The sequence below is a fragment of the Genypterus blacodes genome, unplaced genomic scaffold (assembly GCF_046128005.1).
Source record: "Genypterus blacodes isolate CSIRO-AG114 ecotype Tasmania unplaced genomic scaffold, CSIRO-AGI_Gbla_v1 ptg000105l_1, whole genome shotgun sequence".
NCBI classification, from domain to species: Eukaryota; Metazoa; Chordata; class Actinopteri; order Ophidiiformes; family Ophidiidae; genus Genypterus; species Genypterus blacodes.
This window is the reverse complement of record NW_027466909.1, coordinates 2195649-2220000: the sequence shown is the minus strand read 5'-3', so window position 1 is coordinate 2220000 and position 24352 is coordinate 2195649. Positions and strand designations below refer to the sequence as shown.

At 44.5% G+C, this 24352-nt stretch overlaps 1 protein-coding gene across 1 annotated transcript in view; it reads left to right on the top strand.

Moving 5' to 3' along the window:
• The window catches only part of LOC143008595 (inactive phospholipase D5), a 33908-nt gene extending 9979 nt beyond the window's left edge, over window positions 1–23929 (top strand). The window contains exons 2-10 of the mRNA XM_076160418.1: window positions 13668–13804; window positions 18414–18600; window positions 19767–19872; window positions 20021–20148; window positions 21034–21231; window positions 21920–22056; window positions 22245–22410; window positions 22512–22602; window positions 23382–23929. Coding sequence (XP_076016533.1) covers window positions 13668–13804; window positions 18414–18600; window positions 19767–19872; window positions 20021–20148; window positions 21034–21231; window positions 21920–22056; window positions 22245–22410; window positions 22512–22602; window positions 23382–23929 — 1698 coding nt within the window. The remainder of the gene's footprint in view (window positions 1–13667; window positions 13805–18413; window positions 18601–19766; window positions 19873–20020; window positions 20149–21033; window positions 21232–21919; window positions 22057–22244; window positions 22411–22511; window positions 22603–23381) is intronic.
• The last annotated feature ends 423 nt before the right edge of the window (window positions 23930–24352 follow it).

Genomic DNA, 24352 nt, shown 5'->3' with positions numbered 1-24352 from the left:
GGTCGTCAGGTCGTCGCACTATTCAAGCCCGACCTTCCTCCCTGCTCTGCGGGCGATTCCCAGGATTTCATGACTGCATGTGTCCCGCATACACACATTTATTACGGGCAGCCAGGTCAGATAGCGATCCCATCTGCTAGTTTTTACTCCCTTATTAACATCTGACCTTATTACCTAGACCACATGTCCACACAGAGGGGATGGGTGTTAATGCAAGGTGTCAAAAGAACAAGGTTGCCACAATAATACTAGAACAAAAGAGAGTGGACAGCTTTGCATGAGTTTGTAAAGTGAGGAAGCTCCCTATGAGGACACAAAGCCTCAGTGCAGACAGACGCTGGCTCACTCAGACTTGTCTTGCTTTAGTTGATGGCGTGGTAGAGAGGTGAGGCAGCCTGGGATCTGGACTGAGTCATTAGGACAAATAATTAGTGGATGAGTCAGCTACAGCTAATTGCTAATTGTAGGGGCAAAAGTCTCATATTCTATAATAAATCAATCAATTCAGCTGCTGATGCACTCCTCTGATTTGCCCATAACATCACCCTGTTCAGATTTGTGGAGGCAGCAGCTCAACCAAATTTGCTGAACTATTTGGACACAATGAGCCAAAAGCATAGGCGCCCATACACACTCACCCTTACAATTCATTTTTTTTCTAAAGCCATTGTGTGGGCGGACATACTATCCATCATCGCACCTTAACAAGGTTTCAGCCTCGCCAAACAAATGGAGCCTCTCAAAAATGACAAAAACGCAAGGAGAGAATGCACACCCTGACTCATACAGGCATCAATCAATTAAGTAATGGAGAGGAGAGGAGAGGAGAGGAGAGGAGAGGAGAGGAAAGGAAAGGAAAGGAAAGGAAAGGAAAGGAAAGGAAAGGAAAGGAAAGGAAAGGAGAGGAGAGGAGAGGAACAGATTGTGAACCTTTATTGGTTGTGTTTTTGATTATGGCGTTGATTATGCATTATAAAAAGCCTGCGTAAAATACATCAAAGGTTTGAAGAGATAATGATGCTGCATTATGTGTGCAATTGATGGTTTTGAGGCAAGAAGCGGCATTAAAGCAGGCGCACCAGCTGTACATCAGCGTAACGACACAGTTTGATAGCGGTTTCCTAGCCGGCAGGTGGGCTCTTTGGCTTTTCTCATACATTACAGCTGTAAACCCGGCGCCTACTTAAAAGCTTTCAGGCATTCAACATGCTCGTCCTTCATTTCTAGTGTTTTGAGGCGGATCGTAGTGTGGACCTTCGGCGTGTTGTGCAACAAAGGTATAGCTTGTATTGGCAGGATGAAGTGTCAGAGCTCATCTATTTATTAATGTCTGTAACAGTTTCCTTTGAGATCAATTCTCACTCTGCCGCCGCTGTCGCCATCCAATTAACAGCTTAGGTTCATTACGCCCAAATCACTCTGGGAAGATGCAGCATGCGCAAAGATTAGCAATTTGTCACAAAAAAAAAGGAAAGGGAAAAAGGAAGATGTGCCGTCGCCTATAAGACAGTGATTAATGTGAACAAACACATTTTCTGAGAAGGCTTATCTCCTTCTATTCTGTTCCTCATGTCCCTCTGATTATACAAGGCAGCATGGGTGAGAAATAACTTCTTATAAATACCCCTGGTACTGTATTTGAGGAGCTGTTTAATGTACTTACAAATGTTGTCTTTGGTGCTTGAGTAGCTTTGTTGTTGTTGTCAGAAAAAAGGAGTTAAGCTGTTAATGTCATCCTGAATAAATACCTTGGCAACAATAAGAGCTCAGCAGGTGACGGAGGGAACAGTTTTGCGGTTTTGCTGTCAGCTACACTTAGCATCAGCGTCCCTACATGACCCGATGAAGGCCAGGGAGACACACACACACTCACACACACACACACGAACCCCACTACCACCGCCCCATATTGATATGCATGAGCACGCACGGCAGAAAGGTCCCTCAAGTCACAAAGTTCTGCCTTGTGAAAAGTTGCAGCGACGAGAAATCTTAATGAAAGGTCGCCGGTGTCAAGGGAGAGATGTTGCTGCATTGCAGATGCTGCCAGATCCTCTTCAGGAGAACAACTCTGCTCTCTCTCTCCCCAAGGTTGTAATTTTGTTGTGCTATAAAAGTTTGACTTTGACACGCGGAGAAGGCAAAGAGTTCTGGGCTACGGTGAAGTTTATGATGATGTGTCTGGGTAATGTGTATTTATGAGCGTTCAGATGTGACTTTGGTGACAATTGTGTGTGTTGTTGTAGCTGTGACTCATACCTCAGCAGCGTACATATTAGAACACAGATACCGTTCCTTAAAATCTAATATATGTTGCATTGCCCTGGTGATTGATTGGATGACATTCTGTTTAACAAGCTGCTGCTGCTGCTGCTGCTGCTGCTGCTGCTGCTGTCCTCGCCTGGCCTCCAAAACTCCTGTGCATTTAAACCAGAAAGCAGACAACCGAGCCCCTTATCGTGAATCAATTCATAACATCCTCCCTCGCTCTCCATTGTTCCCTATAGAGGAGGTTATTTAGCTGGGGCCTGTGGTTCGTCAAGAGACAAAACTCGAGTGGTTCTACTGGCAGGGCTTTAATGAAACACAGGCTCACAATAGGAGTGTGTGCGCTTGTGTGTGCACATATGGCCTCTGAGTAAACCATCCTCGGCTCGCGGCTGAGTTGGTGTAATTGAACATGGTGCTGATTCCACACGATTCCACATGACTCACGTAACACACACACACACACACACACACACACACACACACACACACACACACACACACACACACACACACACACACACACACACACATACACACACTGACCAATACCGTATGATGTGACCGGTGGCAATATGATACATCCAACAATAAATAAGCAGATGGAGTGCGGGAGCAGGAAACGCCAACGAATGGGCGGAAGCATTGGGGAAAAATGCAAGAGTCTGCAGAAACATCTACATCTTAGTAAGAAGAGAAGATGGCGGTGGGTGGAGGACTGGAGTCAACAAAACTTGCAGCTCTCACATATCAACAACAACAGCAGCAGCATATTGTAAGGATGATGATATACAGTCTGATGATAGATGGTACTTTGGTGTATCGCCTCTGATTCAGACAGCGTTAGAATTGTAAATGGCGGGAATAACAGGCTGAGACTCGCCCGAGACAGACGTGAGCTGGGAGTGCGCTGAGCGGCCGGAGAGAGAGGGATGACTTGGCGGGTGGACAGCGGTCACAGGTCTCATCGTGGTCAGTCAGCAGCAGCCAAGACTCTCATGTCATCGTAATGGGAGGGGGGGGACTAATTGACGTATTGATTTTGAGAGCCCCAACTGGGATCAATGGGCACAGCTGCTTGGCAAGACGAGGATGTGCGAGAATAGAATAGATTATAATGCCATGACTGTATGGCAGCTGGCAGTGATGTTTGATTCATTATCTGACACGTGACTCCTATCTACAGATCGTATCTCACGGATAGGAGAGTGGTATTAGCCTGGAAACACAGAATATATCAGCAACCGATGAAAGAGACACAAAGACAGAGCAGCAGCGTCTCAGGCCGGGTCATGTTAAAGCAGAGTGTGACCTCAGTGTTTAAGGATCAGCAGAAGTCTATAGATCTCATATCAATCTCACTCTGGGTGCTGAAGGATGTAACATTAAATTCATCATCTTGTCATGATGCATCTCATACTTTGACCCTTTCTTCATACATCACTATTTTGATTTCTCCTCTCTTGCCCCCCCAATACAAACACACACACACTCTTATATCTCTATAGAGTATACATATCACTATATATCACTCTCCACAGGTCCAAGCCTGAAGGCCATTGCTGATGTTTGTCTTCAGAGGCAGCAGTCGCTGACCTTCCCTGGTTAAGTCGTTTATTGAAAAGGTCAGAGAAAGATCATCTAAGGGCTACGAGGAGGAGCTCACTGATCTGCCTCACCCTACTGGCCTTCCAAACATGATGAGCTCATGTCCAAGTGCTTTAGTGTCAGCTTTAGGTATTGAAAGTTTAAATGTGCCCATATTATTCCAAACATTATTTCAAACATGTCTGTCTAAAGTTTAACGTCTTTATAAATCAAAAACACTTTCCTGAACCTGATGAGCTTCTTTTGTTTGTACAGAAACTAACTCAGCTATTAACGGAAACTTTTTACACCCTGGATCAATATTTTAACCCTTAAAAGTCAATACACTTGTGGTGTGAAACAATTCATCTCAGCAGATTGGCCCGGGTCACATAAGCAGTGGATCCATTCTCATCAAATTCCCTTAAAAAACAATCAGTGTCAGGCCTCTGTGGACAGAGAGGTGCATCTGTTAGTCCCTGCTGTCTGTCTGTCTGCTGCTCTGACATCCATTACTCTCTGCTCCAAACTGGCTGCCAGTCAGGATACATTCTACAGCCTTCATGCTATGGGGTGCTTTGTGTCACCGTGCACATATGTAGGCTACACAGCATCTATATCCCTGCTTCACTTATAAAACACGGCAGGGTGGATCCGGCTGATTGATAAGACAACTGGAACAGTCTGCTGATCCTCTTTGCAAACTAGTGAGAATTGATGGATTGATCCAGGAGTGAGGAGTAGAGATAGGGGCGCAAATAATATAGATTGAGAGATGAGATGGCAGCGCAGGCCATCGCTGATTGGGGATTGATGAGGTTTTTTACGCGGCGTAGGTAGGGACGGTGCGTGACTGTCGGGAGTAAATCTGGCAGAGATTGGAGGAGCTGGGGCTGTCTGCCTCCATCTCAGCCGGCCCTGGACTGTCTATAGTGATAGATGGCTCGCCTTCAGCTTCCAGAGAGGAACACTGGAGACTTTTTAATTAACAAGGGAGTGATTCAATTTGAAACAATTTTATTTATATGCCTCCTCTTAGGTGCGACACAGGTTTTGGTGAAGTGAGAAATGTCAGTGTTAATAAAAATGCAACAAGGGCAAACAAATAACAAGAACAGAGACGACTGTGTGTGTGTGTGTATGTCTGACAACACACACAGAAGGGCAGCATTTGTACCTTGTCAAACGCAGCTACAACTCATAACAGTACTATGGCCACATTCCAATTAGCAGTGCCAATGCCTGGGCTCTGTTTTTAGCGTGGTGCTGAAGTGTCGGACGAGAACTGGGATTCTTGCTCATTCCTTTACAAATGAGGTAACGCAAAGCTAATAACAGTGGAATGTGAGTTCATATGCGTCGTTTCTATGTGGAATCATTTGGCACACTGCTTTGTCTCTTTTGGCATCGTTTGCTTAGTAAAATGCATACAAATAGACCTAATAACTGAGCAGGTGGTTAGTTTGTGCCTCTCCACTGAAGGTGCCTGTGTATGAAGCCCACCTGTGACCCACTTCAGCTGAATATGAAGGCCGCTCTCGATATTCTAGAATGTTCTCATCCCATATGGGTACATGCCTTTAAGATGGATGATGTTCCTGCTCTATTGATTTGCTGCAATGATGTCACCTGTGTTCCGACTGAAAGTGAATAAGACAGTAGCTGGCACAGGGCCAGGCAGCTTCTTTAGTGACAGAGATCTGGCTTCACCTGCCTGGATACAGACAGAATAACAAACAAGGGAAGCAAACTATGATGCTGTCTTCAGTTTGTGTATTTATATAGATATTTACTGCACTGTGTGGTTTATTTAAAGGAGCTCACAGAGGGATTGCAGCAGTAAAAGGGAGACAGAAACAGAATGGAAGAGACAGAAAGCCTCATCAGAGTAGAGGAACCAAACAACAGCAGGACAAAACAAACTAGCAAACCTGTCTGATCCCATCTGAGGTGGAACCACCAGCTACAGTTTGGCACAGAGGGTAAAGCCCAAATGAACCTAATTATGGAGAAAAATGAAAACAAAACCCTGGTAAGGCCATTAAGATGGTTTTGTGCCTGGTAAGCAGTAAACCATCTAGACCCTTGGGTGTTGAAGCAAAATGTTTTTTTAATTACATCACAGCACGCACCATCAGAAAACATCAAACCATCACACAGTGTGTTAGCGGGAGCACTTACATGAAACAACCCAGAGCAACTCTACAGGCATGTTGCTCTGATCATGTGAATCGCTCATTACATGAAGCTTCTACCATGGAAGCCACGAAGACCAAAATGAAGACCAAAACCAGGATCCTCTGCAAATATAGAGGAGCTTATCACTTAAACATGACTGTTCACACTCTTATTACACACAGTATATCCATTATTTAGTAACTGTTTGTCCTGCTAGTATGAATGAGGGCCTCAAGGGTTTACAGCATTAGTTCCTATTCCACTGTTATCAAAACAAAAGTGATCTGATCCATTAACACACTACCGGACAGAGTTGTCAAACACATTGATAGTGGAAACCCTTTGAAGATGAGTAGCACGTTCCCTTCTGGGCTCCAGGCCATTATGAATCCTCTGCCAAGCACAAAGACATCTTTTCCTTTCTTTTATTAGTCCGGTGGCATCAAACACACCACTTTTTTTTTAAGTGCACCAGAGATGGAAAAAGGGCCTTCAGCCAGCCAGGTAGCTCCTGTAATGAGTGGAGCCATCACTGGGTCTGACTGAGCCTCAGAGATGAAGGATGTGAAATCTTCAGTCCTGTGGAGTCTGTCCAGTTGTCTTATGTTATACTAATGCCACGTGGATGACTGAGAGTGCTCTCTCTCTTATGGCGAGCCCTATCATTAAGGAGACACGTCTTTGCTGCTGTGATTGTGGTTGAGGACTGGCAGAGTTGAGTGACTGCTGACAGAGCAGTCGGGCGCTCAGGGGACCAAAAGATACAATCGCTGCTGAATGCAGGGCACTTGTCTCTCTGGAGAGGAGGGCCATGCTGTCACTTTGCACAAGGCAGGCTGACGGCAGAGGCTGAGTTGTGCGAGACCGGAGCGAGGAACACTTTATATATACTGTATACTTTTAAAAGTCAATAATTTAAAGATGGAAATTCTACTTGCAATTTGTCGATGGCGCGATGAAGCAACATTTAAATGCTCAGAGGTAAAAGTGGCAGATGTCCTTTAAGATCCCTCAGTTCAGGGTCTAAAAGTGTGTAAAAGTCAGTCTCACCCCCAAGATAAGTCTCTCTGATCAGACCCTCGTCCTCAGCCACCACAAAATCAAACATTGAAGTCGTCAACATTGTGTTCTGGGACAGCATCTCATCAAACTGTAGCACAACACTCATGGAGACAAACGGGAACTTTCACCTGCTCTCTGTTTAGGGTAGACTAACATGACATGACACAGCAGCAGCTACTGTGGCTCAGTGTGGGTCTACGATACACCGCCCAGTCAAACCAACACACCCCTAACCTTTATATCTGCTTAATGGAACAATGCCAACAGGACATACAGAAGAAGATGTAACCTTAATGCATTCTAAGAGATGTACTGACAAGACTTACAGTCAGCATCCTTTTGGAGCCAGTGTTGAGAAGAAGTGCATCTAAATGCATATTTAGGTATCCTCACTGCCTTAAGCCACGACCGCTGCATAGAGATCTCAGAATTACAGAGTTGTTAACATAACTAAACCTACATCGTTAGTGCTAATGTGCACTTAAGACAGGTATCTTATAGCTCTCACTGAGGGAGGAACGTAAAAAGAGTAACAGTCAAACCACTACAAAGTAATTCTGCATGTGCAGCCAAGCTCATCGGGAAGGGTTCAAATGATAGTAGTAGTAAACAGTTGTAGACAGTCCTGAAAAAGAAAAGAAGGAAAGAGTAAGGAAAGAGTGAGCAGAGAGAGAGAGAGAGAGAGAGAGAGAGAGAGAGATAGAGAGAGAGAGAGAGGCAGAGACAGAGAGAGAGAGAGAGAGAGAGAGAGAGAGAGAGAGAGAGGAGTAACATGGACACAGAAACAGACAAAGTCCAGCATATTCTGACGACAGATGGACCTTCATGACCTCCAGATAGTGTATAGGTAATGAAGTGATCTGGGATTTCGCTCCAAGAATGAAGCATAAGCACACGCACACACACGCGCGCGCACACACACACAAACCTGCCTCCTCAGCAAATCCTCTAGAATTTGACAGCTTGCTGCCTGATATTGCTCTCATACTGCCAATCATTCCCTGTCCACCTCTGGCAAACCTACCGTGTATTGCTTTATTAACCACACACGCACACATGCGCACACATGCGCACGCACGCACGCACACATGCACGCACACACAGAGCTAAATATGATCACGGTGAACCAGTGTGCAGAATCTAAATACTTGTGTTGCTTAAGGCTGCCTTGAGACTGTGTGTGTGTGTGTGTGTGTGTGTGTGTGTGTGTGTGTGTGTGTGTGTGTGTGTGTGTGTCATCATCTATTCATCTGCAAACACTCTCACAGGCCACGGCTGTGAAGAAGAATGCCTCCTGCCTGGATGAAGTGAATAACCATAATACTGCTTCTCATTTTGCGGAGGAGCCGGCGGTTCAGATCACTAGCAGTGTGAATGTTGTAGATCACCTGAGAGTACACACACTCTACAAGCTTAACCCATACATACTCACAACAGCGTGCATTACAGTGTCCAGATAATGAAAAGTGAGAGCGACCCCCGGCCGACCCTACAGTACGGCGGTGTTATGTCAGATTGGACTCAGACGTACAGCAACATGGAGTTAGGTTTGCTCTCTGTGTTGTGTCTCTTCTGCTGCGAAGGAAAAGTAATTGCGGCTTCATTGTTATAACTCTACTTGAAAACTCTGAATCAATATTCCAGAACACTTTCCCTGAGGTTCGTTCCTCTCTGAAGCTATCACTTTCCTCCAGGCGTAATATCTGCCGGGCGATGGAATCAAACACCTTTCCCAGGCCAGGTCATCCCTGAGGTAGAGGAATAAACTCACGTAGCTAATGCAGCAAGCAGCCTTCCTCCGCTGAATGTAATCTAATACGCAACACTGTGGCATGCTGCTCTTATCAGCCGATGGAATTATGTTTACGATATAAACCTGCTGACTCCCTTCCCTTAACATGTGGGGTAATTATAGGAAATCGTACAGCAGTGAGGACATTAGGTTTTGGCTCCTAAATAACTCAGTATTTGCATCCTTACCTCAGCCTAATGCCAGGAAAGCCAAACCGTTCTGTAGATTAAATACACTTCCCTCCACATACCCACATTACTAACTAAATGGCTTAAATGACCTAAATGTTTGCAAGTACAGCAGGCTGAGAATATCATTTTGCCAAAGTCTATTTTAGGTTGCGCACGTCATTGTGTTGTGCTTCCGCTGTGAGCAGCAATGTTCTTTCCACCCTGTCCATAGCTGATTGTTTTCAAATATAACTGTCAGGTAATGTTTTCAGCCGCTGTACCAACGTTGGCTTTTGACCGCAAGATGAACCAGAATGAGATTAAATCATGGGAAGGGATGTCGCAGGCGAAGGTGAATTTGAAGGTGAAGGTGCTCCGGGCCAGTTTCTCATTCCAGACAGTGGAGTACAGTCTGCTGGCTGGAGGGAGCTTACTTTGATTTGTGCCAATTTCAAATGCAGTAAAGGTGCATATAAGACATTTGGTAAATAAGAATAACTGAATAAACGGCTGTATGATCTCATTTTAAACATCCTTGTAAGCCTGCTGAGCGTTGGATGAGCATTCAGTCCTTCTGCAGACCCTCCCTCCCTCCCTCCCTCCCTCCCTCCTCTGCTCTCCACTTCTTCTCTTGCGCTCCAGCTGTGCACGTGGACGGAAACTTGGCTCCACTCGAGTCTCTTGAAATACTCGCCAAACGCATCCAGTCGCCGCGCCTGGCTAAGCCTGGCCTGAGGTGACGCTGCACTCCACTCCCTCTCCCCAGCAGCCACGCAGCATCTGCACAGCTCTCATTAGACAAATTGGTCCAGGATATGGTGTTGGTGTTTCTGCCGGACTGCCCTTGTGGTGTTGCGGCATCTTTGCTCAGGCCGCGCCTTGAAACAGAAGAAACGCTCACAAGGGGATAATTGGTCCCCTGACACTTTTCCTTGGATGCATTGGGGAGACTCATCTATTTTTCCCCACTATAGTCTCACTCTAATAGCTCCAGTGTCTCTAAAGTGCACTTGGGCGGTGCCACGGTGCCACGGTGCTACGGTGCTGATATCGTCTTCATAGGCTGTTGACTCCCTGCAATATTTCTGAAGGTCCCTCTGCTTTACTTCAGCGGCGCTTTAGGGTGACAGATCAGCACAAAGCAAGCCGGTACGCCTGAAAAATGGAGCCTATCTTACAAGATCACCGTACCGTCTGTGCTCACACTGAGCAGCACACATAGTTTTCCATCCCACTTGTAGATTAGTAGAATGTGTCAATCTTTCCCTTAGATAACAAAGAGCAGATGTTAAACAACTTAGGGGTTTGGCAAAGAGCTGCGCGGAAAAGAGCAGACAGCCTCCATGTAAAAGTTCTGCCTCTGATCCCATCATGTAAACATCCACCCTCACTGTCCTGGCATTCACCTCTGTGTCTGTTTCAGAGAAAAGAGAGGAGACGAGTAGAAAAACAGAGCAGAAGAGAGAAAGAAGAGAAAGAGACAGAATGTGTGTGCGTGTGTATGTGGCATTGTTCCATCCACCTTGCACGGTGCTCGTCAGCCTTTTATAGAGGAAGTCTCTCTGCATCATGTTGCAATTAACTCCAGTCCTCCTGAAATGATTAACATAGAAAAATGCAACATAGTTTTTCTTATTATGTAATTTTAGGAAACTGTTCAGATGTTTAGCATTTACTGACTCTTTTAACCCTGAACTGTCTGATATAAGCTTCAAAATACACACATACACAGGTACATGTTGTACCTCCTGGAGCTCTACTGGTGACTCTGTAGTTTTTCTAATTCTTCGTGTGATCTCACCTGATTTCCCTGTCTCAGCCAACCACCCCAACAAAAATTGTGCTGACTCACGTGTACTAAAATTAGCTTATCAAATCGTAGCGGACATTACGGATGTCTTTCTGTATTGAATTTTTCCCTGAAGAATCAAATTGATTCACCTTGGGGTCAAAGATTTACATACCAACCCAAAAGACACAAATATCCCTGAAAATTCCGCAATAACTCAGATTTCCTAGACTGTCTTCATACAGGAGCTTTCTTTTTTTCCCCTTAACCGTGGGGGCAGAATACTTCCTGTAATTGAAGCTCTATTGATCCTTCGCTGTGCTCATGTGTCAGATAACACTTTCCCTGGTGTGCGTTTTGAGTCTGACCTCTTCATACGTCTGCCGATGCGCACATACCTACATGCAGCAGCGGGCAAAGAGAAGGCAATATGAGACGCGTACACAGAGCTACTCGTGCAGGCAGACCTCCATACATGCCGTGCCTCTGGTATGAAGCACATGAGTGACAGTTTGTTCCCTCTCTTGCCTCTGGCTTTTTATAGGAATAGAGAGAAATGTTTCTAATCATCTCCATTTTTTATATCAGGTCTGTGGATGGAACCTCACGGCCTTCTGATGTGAAATTCCCTCCTTTATCCTTCACGCTAACATGACCCTTCCTCACAGTCTTGGCTCGCTTTTGCTGATGCACCAGAGACGCAGAGGACTAGGAGCAAACTAATTGGACGTGCAGACTGTGCCAACACAAAGGAAAGGGAGATAATATTCCACCCACCAGTACTGTTGGGAAGCTGAGAACAATATCCCCATGTCAGACATCAGTGCAGTCAGATGGCTGTGTGTGGATGATGGTGTGTTGCTGAATATCCACCGCAGCTCTCCCTCTCTCTCCGCTCCACTGGGAACACTCCACTGGATGCCTGCTAGATGAATTCAAATCCCCACACGAGGACATATGTTTATGAATCTCTTCAGCTACAATAAACACAACAGAATTACCAAGGCTGTGGTGGGTTTGTTTGGCGCACAGGGTCAATGATGTATGATATGAGATTTGTCTCTGAGGATAATGTGATGACTGTGCTAATGATCGGATGCATTCAGGGATAATTAGTTTCAACTCTTTTGGCAGCTTTCACATGCTTTAGGATACATGTGTGTTATTGCTTTACAACAGACTGGGCGTTTCTGAATAATTGGGTCGTGTCTGCTCTAATTCAGCAGCTCACACTCACAGAGACATGACTTATGTCCCCGAGGGAGCACAGTACACACACCTGCTTGATTGCACTGTTGCCCTTCAAGTCCCAGGCTTCATAAAAGTGTAAATATAATGATTTCCTTCTGTTCTTTATTACAGCATCTGTTCCTAAAATAGAAACAGCGAGGTCATGCCATTACCTAAACAATGTGAAATCAATATCCTCAAACCACAGCGGGAAAGATTCAAGAGTAGAAGAATAGACACGGGGAAGTGTTATGTAGTTAGGTGTATTTATACTCACTTTTCCAGCAGGTTACGTCCATGATACACTGAAGCTCCACCAACACAGTGTGGGAGCTAGAGACAAAAAACATAGCAGATAAAAACATTTTTATCTCTGTTTGAAAAAGCACACTTCTAGTATTTCCAAAATCTGTGATAAGATTCAAGATTCACCTTGATAACGAAACAGAGACGGTTTTCCACTTCTAAAAGCAATAAAAGCAATAAAAATCGATACAAAATGCAATATTTCGCTTTTTATGAAGGATATAAATCCGTATATTGTTCGTTTTGGGGATTTTACGCTTTAAAAACACGAAAATTAGTAAACGAATCGTTATTTGGTTTGTTTGGTATCGTATGGTCAATTCGTTCTCGTCTTGCTAACTTCGTAACTTCCGACTCCAAATACCAAAACAAAACCAAATAAAGAAACCAAAACAATACAGAGCTTCTTCCGGTTTATTGTAATTTCGGGATAGACTGACGAGAAAAACTAAAAAAGGGCTCCTTTAACCATTTTCAAAATTAGAAGAACGAACGGTACAAGGACTGATGAACGTCTGGTGCTAAAAAGGATATCGACTTCAAAATAAAAGCTTCTGCTAGACAATAAAACTAAAGTAGCAAAAGAGTATTCGTTATGTGTTTGCGGTGTGCTGAACTTTAGTTTCATATTTACTGTAAATTTAAACATAATTACTTTGTTTATGAGAAATTACGCAGCAACAGAGGTTTGTAAACCAATGTATTGACGCTGGAAGTCCTGCAAAGGTCCACACACACCCCTAGTCTATCAGATCAATAATTGATGATGGTGTTGTTCCAGAAGGTGGGAGTAATTTGTGCACCCAGGGGGCATGTTTGGCTGATGAGCTCTTCTCAGTGTGTTTTCTTTTCTATGATTTGTTACTAACACATCAAACATGAGCCAATATCTCATTCGCATGGTGAGTCCTTCAGTGGGAACACCAACAAAGCCTCAATTCTGTGATTTGGTGTATTTGTTAATTTCCTGTTTGTTTCTTTTCTTTTCTTCTTCATGTTTCCATTTCCAGCACATCTCTTTCAAGCCCAACTCGAAAACCTTGAACCAGTGGGGTGAAGTGATATGTGAGCGCCTTGTACATGTTTGTGTTAATGCTCGTGGGAATTCTCTCCTCCATATCATTTTATGATCCGCTGAGCTGTGCATTAAATCAGGGAAGGTGTCACACACTGTGGGGCTAATGGGAGCCAAGGTTGGGGCACTTTGGCCTTGTTTTCACAGTAATGCTTGAGAGTGGGGAATACGTCTTTGAGATCAATGTTGTTTTCTTTCCCTGTCTTGCAGTCTCAGCAGAAGTGTATTGTGATCTTTGCCTTGGTGTGCTGCTTCGCCGTTCTGGTGGCGCTGATCTTTTCAGCCGTTGACATCTGGGACGAAGACGAGGATGGGATCACTGAGGAGAACTGTAGCAAGAGCTGCAGGTGAGCTGAAGAACCACATGCACTCACTTACATATGGGGGATCCACATGTCACTTTGCTTTGTTGTAGCTGTTTTGTCTTTTAGATATTGCTTTGGGCCTTTTAGTTCTTCCACCATCTGCATTAGCAAGAAACTCTGCTTTGGGAGGCCATTAAGCGATCCATGAGGTCCCAGCCTAACAATGTTATCTGCACTGTCAAAGCTGCTCCAATAACCTCCATTAAAGAGTGACTCCACTGATGTCTATATTAAAGTAACAATGTAAAATCCTATAGAATAGAATAGAATAGAATAGAATAATTAACATATGAGTCACTAGGAAATGTTGTTAAATTGACTGCAGCATGCTATGATGGTCCTGAGTGAAACTGACCAATCAGCAGAGTCGTTTGGCTGATACAGAATTCCTGTTCTCATTCTCTCCACTTCATACTGGTTCCCCTCCATTAGATTCTTATCATTCAATTTAACACTGAGCCTTGAATGACTTCGCTCCCTCCCTCGCTCTCTCTGTCTTTGTGTCTCTCTGTCTTCACACTCCTGCCGCCCTCGACTTCACCAAACCAGCCATTTATAACCTCACAAAGGCATCTATCTGACACCCCTCTCTCCCATTCAAAGCTGAAAATGTGATCACACCAGTAATGATGAATTGGATTCTTCTTCTTCTCTGCTCCGAGGGCACTGTGCCTTGGCCCGTAAGAGAGCAAAGCACATGGAATGAATTCCTGCAAAGAGCGAAGGGAAATGGTGGTGAATCAGATGGAGAGATTTAGGGTGAGACGAGTGAAGCAGATGGAGATGAAGCGATTCATCAGCCGTTGGCTGGATGAAGAGACTTATTAATTACTTTCGTCTTTCATAAATGTGTGCTTTCACGTTTCCAGCTTGAGATTTGTGTTTGTGCTTAAGTCCCACTCGGCTGTGTAAAAGACCAACAAGATGGTATGATTACAGTAATATACAAAAATCTTTGGTGCAAATATGAAATTGGTAGATTTCAACGAGTTCGAAACGATTATAATCAGGCACCAAGAGGTTTTGGGTCCTGCACGCTTAAATTCATGAAGGTACTTGCAGTTTATCATGAAAAAACTATGCAAAGCGCTTTCTTTACAGACAGAAACTTTTCTGAAACTAAGCAAGTTCAAGCTTTGAAAAATGAGCCGACCATCAAACTGAGAATGAAATCTGGGTCCAGAGAGTTTGATATTGCTCGATGTGCAAGATTCCCACAGCAACCTTTTTCTTACTTGACCCCAAAACATGACTCAGCAGCTTTCTAATGTTTTTGTATTTGGAAATGTCGACAATGGGCATCTGTTCTGTTCCGTAGCTCTTATTTGAACTCTCATCTTGACTCACGCGCTCGTTCATTTTCTCATCATCATCGAGTAACGGAGTTGTGTACTGTCGAGCAATTTATCCCATCTGGTCTGATCTTATCCAGTCAGTCTGGTGTTTACGTGTCTAACCGGCTGGTGTCAGGCTGCTGATAAACAGGTTAGTATTGATCTACAGTTGTGGTGTGAAAGGGCAGAAACCAAAGAGGAAGATTAGAGATTCACACTTTGATATACAGAATCTGGGGAGCTTTATGCTGCAGCGTGAGCTATTTCCTGATTTAGATTTTCAAAATGGTTCCATATTAATATTTTTTTGTCAACTGCCAACTCCAGGATTTGTTGTGTTGCCTTAACTGAACACCCACAGCACAGGTTGATTTATATTGGATGTCAGGAAGGCTTCTGCAACATTGATTTTCAACATGAACCTAAGTGCTACAAGGCCGGTATCAACAGCGTTTGCATGTAATAGACGTGATTACATGCATTAGTTTGACAGGCTGGAGTCGGTGTTTAATGTTTACGGTGTGTGTTCACATGGGAATGGGAAGGAAAGATGTATTTCATGAAATGTTGTGCTTATTGGAAAGTAAGATCAGGATGGAGTCAGACAGGGAATATGGCTTTACATACAACACACACACACACACTATGTCTTACTCACTCATGGATGGATAAACACACACACTCATACACACACACACACACTATACACTACAGTTTACATCACTTAGGTATCAAATTCTGGGGCTGAATCACACCCATGAGTGCACAGATGGGTTACAGCAGAGAGAGAGAGAGAGAGAGGGGAGGGGGGTGCAGGGGAGGACTCGAGAAATCGATGAATTCCCCACAGGCAGACCCCCCCCCCCCCCACACACACACACACACAGACACACACACACACATGCTTTCTCCACTTTTTATTCCAAGGCCTGAGCTGTTCTAACTCTTCAAACTCACCATTCATCACCTTCCTCCCCCTCCCCCCAAACAAACACACACACACACACACTCCCATTAGGATGGACCGAGAGAATTTGTTTCAGAATGAGATTACCTCTCTCCCTTCTTTCCTCCTCCTCCTCTTCTTCTTCAATCTGCTCTCCATCCATTCTTGTTTTTCCTCATGCTGAGCTGTTTGTGGTCCACGCTGTCATACTCTAGCTCTCCTCGTGTGTTGAGGCTTTCTTCTTTCTTCAGAGCAAAAAAGGAAACGCTGCACTCAGTCATGCAAACATTCATCTTCTCCATAATTTCATCACAGCCCTTCAAATTTCTCTTTGTCTCATTGTGCTTCTTCTCTGCATTTTTCACCCCTTATTCAAATCCTCAGCAGCATGTGTGCCAAAATTTGCTTCTCCGGTACAAAAGTGATTCTCTTGCTGAATTAAACATATCGATTGTCGTTTCCATGAGGAGGAATCCTGCATTATGATCACAGAGGGAGAGAGTCCTGCCGTCTGACGCTTGGCCACTTTCCAAACAGCTGACTTGGCTCTGAATGCATATTCAGGCTGTGAGCTGGCGACAGGCATCCCAACACCATGTCAGTACATTATCACCTGCAGAACATGCGCTGCCGGCGTGCCCTTGAGTAAAGCACTGGCAGACCCTTTGCTGTCACTTTTTTTTGGCTGACCCTTGAGCTCTGATTGGTGCGATTTCTCACATCCATTTGCAGATACCTGGCTAGGAAGCTTACCAGTGTGTGTGTGTGTGTGTGTGTGTGTGTGTGTGTGTGTGTGTGTGTGTGTGTGTGTGTGTGTGTGTGTGCGCGTGTGCGTGCGTGCGTGCGTGCGTGCGTGCGTGTCTGACAGCTAAACCTGAGTCAGAATTCAGTTACTGGAAACAGTCAAAATCATGAATCATATGGATCGATGAATCAAACAAGACTAAACAAGATCGGAGCAGAAAAGAACAATTGATTTTTTTTTGCGTCTAAAGAAATGCAATTAAACTGAAAAATGGTGACAACATAATAAACAAAATAAACAGATGAAGAATCCTTACAGTCCCTGTGAAAAGAAACTGGATTATCAAAATACACAAAGCAGAAGTGGTAATAAACCAAATTTGAGATAATTGTTTGCCAGTGGTCATGGATTCATTGTATCAAACACATATTATGGCATTAAACTGTTTAGAAGGCAGTTCAAAAAGGGAATAGAATTGCTCCAGATTAAAATATGTATCATGATATAGCTCACTAAGATTGACTCTCAGCCGTGGGACTCAGTTCAATGTTCTGCAGGTCTGGGGCTGCTGCTTTTTATGACACTGTTTGATCCAGAGACTTAATCAACCTCAGCCAAGCTCAATTCATTTACATCTGAACCGACTCGTGAAATCCTCCCGTTCTACGTGTGTCCATCTCTCAAATGGTGCGACTGGCATGAATCGATGTCTAAGCCTGATAGAGAGAACATGGCGAGCACTGAGGCTTGACAGCAGCAGCGCCGACTCCAGCGCTGCCACCATCCATTCACAGCACACACACACACGCGGCCGTTAATCCCCTCTGTGATTTTCAGGTACTCCACTGGGTTCAAATGGGAAACGGTCGTATTAGAGAGTGATGAGAGTCGTGCTCAGTCACATAACCCCAGTGGCGTGCGTCGACTGAACGCACCGAGCTGTTTACTGCAAACTCCTTCCTCATCAGAATATAAAGTGTCTCTCTGTCTCGGTATATAATTTCACTCTATACTGTTTGCTGAGACTACAGACTCTCAGAGTGCTGATGGTTTTATTAAAAGCACCATATGATACCATAGGGAGTAGCGTATTTGAGAAAACCAACAAGTCTACATGAAAAATTAGATATTTTTCCCTGACGAAGGGTAATTGAATCACTGCGTTGCTGACAGGCCTGAATATCAGCCTGCACCTATTCACTCTATTGGCAAAGTCACAAGATTTAATAGTGCCTGCTGGAATTCAAGGGCATGTAAAGTCTAAAAAATCGTCATTTCTCCCATTAAGCTAACGACCCAGAGGAGCCTGAACACTGGTGTATAAGCTGATTTGTCACGGGTGAAAAATACAAAGGAATATAATTTCATTTACCAGCAGCCCGGCTAAGGATTGTCACCAATGTAAACAGAAGTAATTGCCTGGTGAAAGGCCATGAACCCCACATTCATTTCCTCTACATTTCCCATTAAGAGACCTCTGTGGCTTTGCCTAATGATGCTGCTTCTGCTTTCCTCTGCCTCTTTCTCCTGCTGGTGCTGAATGAATTTCTCCTTTCATTCTTTCAGAGCAGTGCTGGTGGAGAACATCCCGGACGACATCACCTTTTCAGACAACGCTACCTTACACCTCCCCCTCTCGGATGGGCTTCACGACTTATTGGACCGGGCTCGCCGTGTTGTAGAGATTGTTTCCCCGCTGTGGCTCCTCAACTCCTCTGATTATGAATCCAGCTTCCAGCCTGCTGCCAGACAGGTACAAAAAAAAACACAGAGACTTGCCGCTGTGAAAGTTGTGGCATTTGAAATCCAATTATGTCAGTTTTGCTTGTTCAGTTTTCAAATAGCTTTCTGCAAATAGCAGCCCCCAAAATCATGTGGTCATATCCTCAGTAAGCAGAGCAGACAGGTACAAGCACTCTGTCATTATATCAAGAGAAAATGGTTTCCTCATTCAGACAAGACAGGTTAGAGTCAAAGTAGCTGAAAACCACGACTGACAGCCCACAATGAATAAATGATTACAGACGGAAATCAATAATTCTTTTAAAATTGTAGTTGCTCGCTCACTAGATTATGTTCTGGCTTCTCAACATGAACTGTTTATTTGGATTTTCAACTGGATGTCTTATTGATCATTGGCCCGGGTTCCATGTTTACGAACACACCCACAAATCAACAACACACACACATACACACACACACTGCAGCCGTGCACACACCACACATACTGCAGGTGTGTTGAAAGGAATGGGTTGTGTCAGGAGTAATGAAAGCCTTGGGAAGATGATTGGAAAGTAATAGCTACAGCCTCTAAGCCTCCGTGCAGAGCGGCGCTAATGACCCTGCAGCTGTTTCAGAGGAAATTGTGGGTCAAAAGAGGAGGACTTGTTAGGATGGGTGTTGAACCAGCAAATTTAATATAACGGCGAAATTACAAAAGGGCTCCAGTGGAGTTCTTTTTGGAGCAAACGTGTGTGATAAGCACATTCTGTCAATGGTTAACATGGTCAACATCAGCTTTCTGGTCTGGTTCTGTGGTTTTGAAAAAAAAAAAAACACCTTTTAGTCAATGTCCTGGCTATTCTATAACATTTGTAAATGTTTGGAAACATCAAAAATGTACGCCGAATGTCAACACCATCTCCCGTGACAGCTCTGGTGTAAAGGGATCTGTACAGTGATCTGTGTGTTCAGATTACATCTTTTCCAGATATCGAATGACTCCAAATAAAATGTATCATAAACATAAAACATAAAACTCACAAGTGTGTGTCTGGACGCACAGCAAGGTAAATCAGAGGTGACAGCAGTGGTGTGTGTGTGTGTGCGTGTGTGTGTGTGTGTGTGTGTGTGTGTGTGTGTGTGTGCGTGTGTGTGTGTGCGTGTGTGTGTATGTGTGTGTGTGTGTGTTTCCCTCAGGGTCGTGTGCTGCTGTCCAGACTCCAGGGTCTGAAAGCTGCAGGAATTAATCTGAAGATCTCCAGCGGGATAACCGACTCCACTGAGCTCATGAGCCTTGACAAAGGTCTCTCACCTCCTCTCTTTCCTTCTCCCTCCCTCCGTTCTTTCAGCCTCTTCCCATCTTTTGACTCTTGTTGCTCTTGTTTCCACCTCCTGATCCCTCTTTAATCTTCTTTTCTTTTCTTTTCTCTCTCTCCTTCTCTCCCCTCCAGACGCTGAGGTCCACTATGTGAACATGACGGCCCTGACCAGAGGTCACCTCCACTCCTCCTTCTGGGTGGTGGATAGGAAACACTTCTACTTTGGCAGTGCCAGCATGGACTGGAGGTCACTGGCAACGGTATCAAACTTCCACAACAAATCACACAAATGCACATTGTGTATGTACTGTATGTCTGTATGTTATCATCAAGTCCACTTCATCAAAAGTCAAAAGAAAGGGGCAGTGGACCTTGAGGAACGTCCCAAAATAGAAACTGTACATTCTTTCATCTCCTTCTTTAAAGCTGGGTGTCATTGATGATTCATTTAAATGCAGAGCCATTTGTCAGACGACCTCATCTGTCTTCACACATCCACCGGCACAGAGGACTGTGACTTCCCTCCAAGGGCTTAAAGTCACCGACCCAGATCAGAAACTGTATGGACATATTTGGATTGTGTATCTTCAAATCCTTGCTTTGTTTTCATGATGGCCAATAATTCCCACTAGTCTTTGTGTCCTTTAACTGTGCCGAATGATGTGGCTCCGCTTTGTCCATATTATTATATTTTGTCAGCACTTTTCCAATGCTGTAGACCAGTGGTTCCCAAACTTTTTCTTTTGCTCCCCCTTTTTTAGATCACAGACGAGTCGAAGAAGTATCGTCTCATTCATTTACCGGAGGCGATACTTATTCATATCGCTCCTCTTCCGACCCCGCACCGCGCCCCCCCAGCAGTAGCTCTGCGACCCCCCACTTTGGGAACCACTGTTGTAGACAATTCACTTTTGCTTTCATTTCCAAATGAGGGATTTACATTCTGTAACAGGGTTAAAGGAAAAACAAGTAATTTTTCCAACAAGTGGTTGCAGTGATGGATTGATTAAATATGGAAAGGTGCTGGAGGTGATGAATGTAATTTCTGCTGCAATGATGGTGGTGAATTAATGATGTTGGCATTTGTGTTTCCTATTCTGGTGGTTACTTAATGGTGACGGTGCTGCTGTGCATTGCTTCCTCAGAGGAAGGAACTGGGTGTGATGGTGTACGACTGCAGCTGTCTGGCTCTGGACCTCCACAGAGTGTTCAGCCTCTACTGGGGCCTCCAGTTTAAAGACTTCATCCCCTCCTTTTGGTCCAAGCGCATCTTCGCCCTCTTCAACAGGGACGCCCCGTTGGAGTTCACCCTGAACAACACCAAGGCTCAGGCCTACGTCTCAGTGAGTGGCAGCAGTTATGATGTAGAGTGGAGAGATGACATAAACCTGCCAGGTCTTCATTCGTATCTACAGTAAATCAAGTACATGATAGATTTATGTTTTTGTTTAGAATAGAATACATAAGGGTGATATTTGCCTGTTAAGATACTCAGATATCCTGATGTGTCCCGCATGTTAACAGGCTGGGTTCTGGTGTCATTGCTATTTTGAAGCTGCCATATTGTTGAGTAACTCTACAATTCCCAGCCAACTGCTTACAGTGGAGGTGATAGTGAGGTGAGAAAATAAATTTTCCATGCAGAGCGTCTCTGCAGGAGACTTTGTCTTCACACTGTCATCACTCCTGGAGATGAGTGATGGTAATGTCATCAGGCCTTCAACAAAAAGCAGCGTTTCGGTCCTCCGTCTCCTGAAGAAGATGTTTATGAATACGTAGGCAGGGTTCAGCTGTTAATCTGTCTGTGGAAGTTAAAACGAAAGCACAAGTGCACATAGACCAACATCTAAAGCCTTGTGCTAGGATGGTGATAATGAGGCTGTGATTAGATGATGCTGATGATGACAACTGTGTGTCATATGATTCTGTATGTCGAGATGAGCCTGAGATTCTCTTGTTACCTCACAGGAACACAAGCGCCACATCTTATTATCTAACCCTCGTCACGCTGTTTGTTTGTTGTGCTGACAGACCTCTCCAGATGTGTTCATTCCCAAAGATCGGAGCAGTGATCTGGAGGCCATTTCCAGGGTCATCCAGGAGGCTCGGCGCTTCATTTACATCTCCATCACCGACTACCTGCCCCTCCTCAACGGCAACACTAACAGGTAGAAACTTGTTGGTTTTATCAGTACGGTTTGTCTGGTGCTTATCAGAACCATCTCACGGTATTTAGAGTTGAGTGAGGCGTGCTTTTGTCAGGGCTCTTATCTCTGTATTCTAAGAGCCCCTCTTGTGATTCATGTGATTAAGCGTTACTGTGAGTCTATTTGGATGCGTTTGTATCGTTGCCAAGGTACTGGTCTCGTATTGACGGGCTAATCCGGGAGGCTCTGATACTGAGGAAGGTGCGAGTTCGCCTGCTGATAAGCTGTTGGGAAAAGACTCATCCACTCACTTTCAACTTCATCTGGTCCCTGAGGAGTCTGTGTATGGAGCAGGCCAACTGCTCACTGGAAGCTGTAAGTACCAGGACACTGCATTCTATCTTTACACACTACAGATAAACATTAGCTGTGCTCACCGGGTCACTCTGTGTGTGTGTGTGTGTGTGTGTGTGTAGAAATTCTTCAGCCCACGAGAGCAGAGGGATGGGAGTCTCCAGGGAATCAACCACAACAGGTTTATGGTGACAGACAAAGCCATTTATTTAGGTGAGGTCAGGTCCAGACAGCTCTGCCCTACATGCCTCTGCTCACTTCCTGCTGATCTCATTTTCATTGGGCCAGAAAACTTACAATGGATTCCAGCAGTGACCCATTTTTTTATAACATTAAGAAAGTATCCAAATATCCACAGAAACTCCCCTCACGTGTAAGAGTTATCGTTTGGCTGAAATATTGCTAACGCAGGGGAAGCCGAGTATATTCTGGATGTGGTGGTGGCAATTATGCTGAAGATAACGAGCAGGCAGACAGTGGGAAAGTGCATCAGACAGCAGGAGTGCTTAAGCCTGAAGGGGAAAATATTACTTTTACACTGTCCGCAGCATATTTCCTCTTCTCCCGTGGCTTTTCTGCCAGTCAGCATTGTGTGAAATGCATTTGTTCTTTCTGGAAGACCCCCGCAGTAATAAATCTGGAACAGTCACGTCCAGGAGGTCTTGATTTAGCAGCCAAAAAACTATGAAATAGGTGTTTGCATCATAACTTCTTAAATCGAAAAAGACACAGCAAAATTCACTTCAGGTGTTTTATGCTTTCATGTCCATCTTTGAACAAATCCAACCTTTATTTGTGACGTTACAGTCATTTCTAGCGACCTCATCAAGATTCCAGATCTCCAACTCCAGAAATGTGTCACCATTCGATTTTCTGATGCTTGTTATTTGGTCATAAATGTGTTTGTTCCTTTTCATCCTTTAATCTAGCAGTTTGTTGATGTGAAACTGTGGCAGCCTATTTTTAGCTGAACCTGGTCTGTGCCCCGACAGGTAACCTTGACTGGGTGGGCAATGAGTTTACCTTCAACGCCGGGGCAGGCCTGGTCATCAGTCAGCCAGAGGGCATAGAGGACAGGAACACTACAGTGGTGGATCAGCTACGGGCTGCGTTTGAGCGGGACTGGTTTTCCCGTTACACCCGCTCCCTGCAGGCCAACAAGATCCCTGTCTGCAACAAGCACCAGATCAACAGGCTGGTGCCGATCAAAACCAGCCTCTTAGATAGCGCATTGGGACCAATCAGAGCCGGCCCACATGACACCGGACCTGCACCCATTAGAAACCGTCCCAGAGACAGTGACCAGGCGGCAGGCAAAACAAGTCACCATGACGACAAAGTAGAACTAATCAAAATGACTCACCAAGGCGAAGCCAATGGACTTGATCCGATTATAGATAACATTGGACAGGTCAAAATGAGCCACCCCAACAACAGACAGGTCAAAATCAAAGTTAATTACCATGACAACGAAATGGAAACGCACAGTCAGGCAGCTGAGAGCAGTGGCAGCAGAGAGATCTCCAACGGCTCCCTGTGACTGCAGCGCATCATGAGCTGAAAGCCTTTTTCATTGAATGATGTTTTGAGATTTGCTCTCTTCCAGCAACAATGGACTTACTCCTGGTCTTTGTATCATTTTATGGTTTCTGTTTTATAAAAAACAAAAACTTAAGCAACGTCTGTTTCAGATGGTAGCAGGAAGAGACAGGTAAGATGTTAGATATGATTGGAACGAAAGCATTTGGTTAAGATTACATTCCAATGTTGAGAGGAAATACTAAAGACAAAAAAAAACTTGCTACTTATTTAATATTTTCCTTTCCATTTCTTTGCTGAGATTTCTCAAGTAAAGGAAACAGATGATGTCACACATCAGCTTACTGTGGCATTCGTCCTTTATTACCCTTTAAAAGGGAGGATGACCCCTGCATTGCAGAGATGGGAGGCAGCGCCAACACCT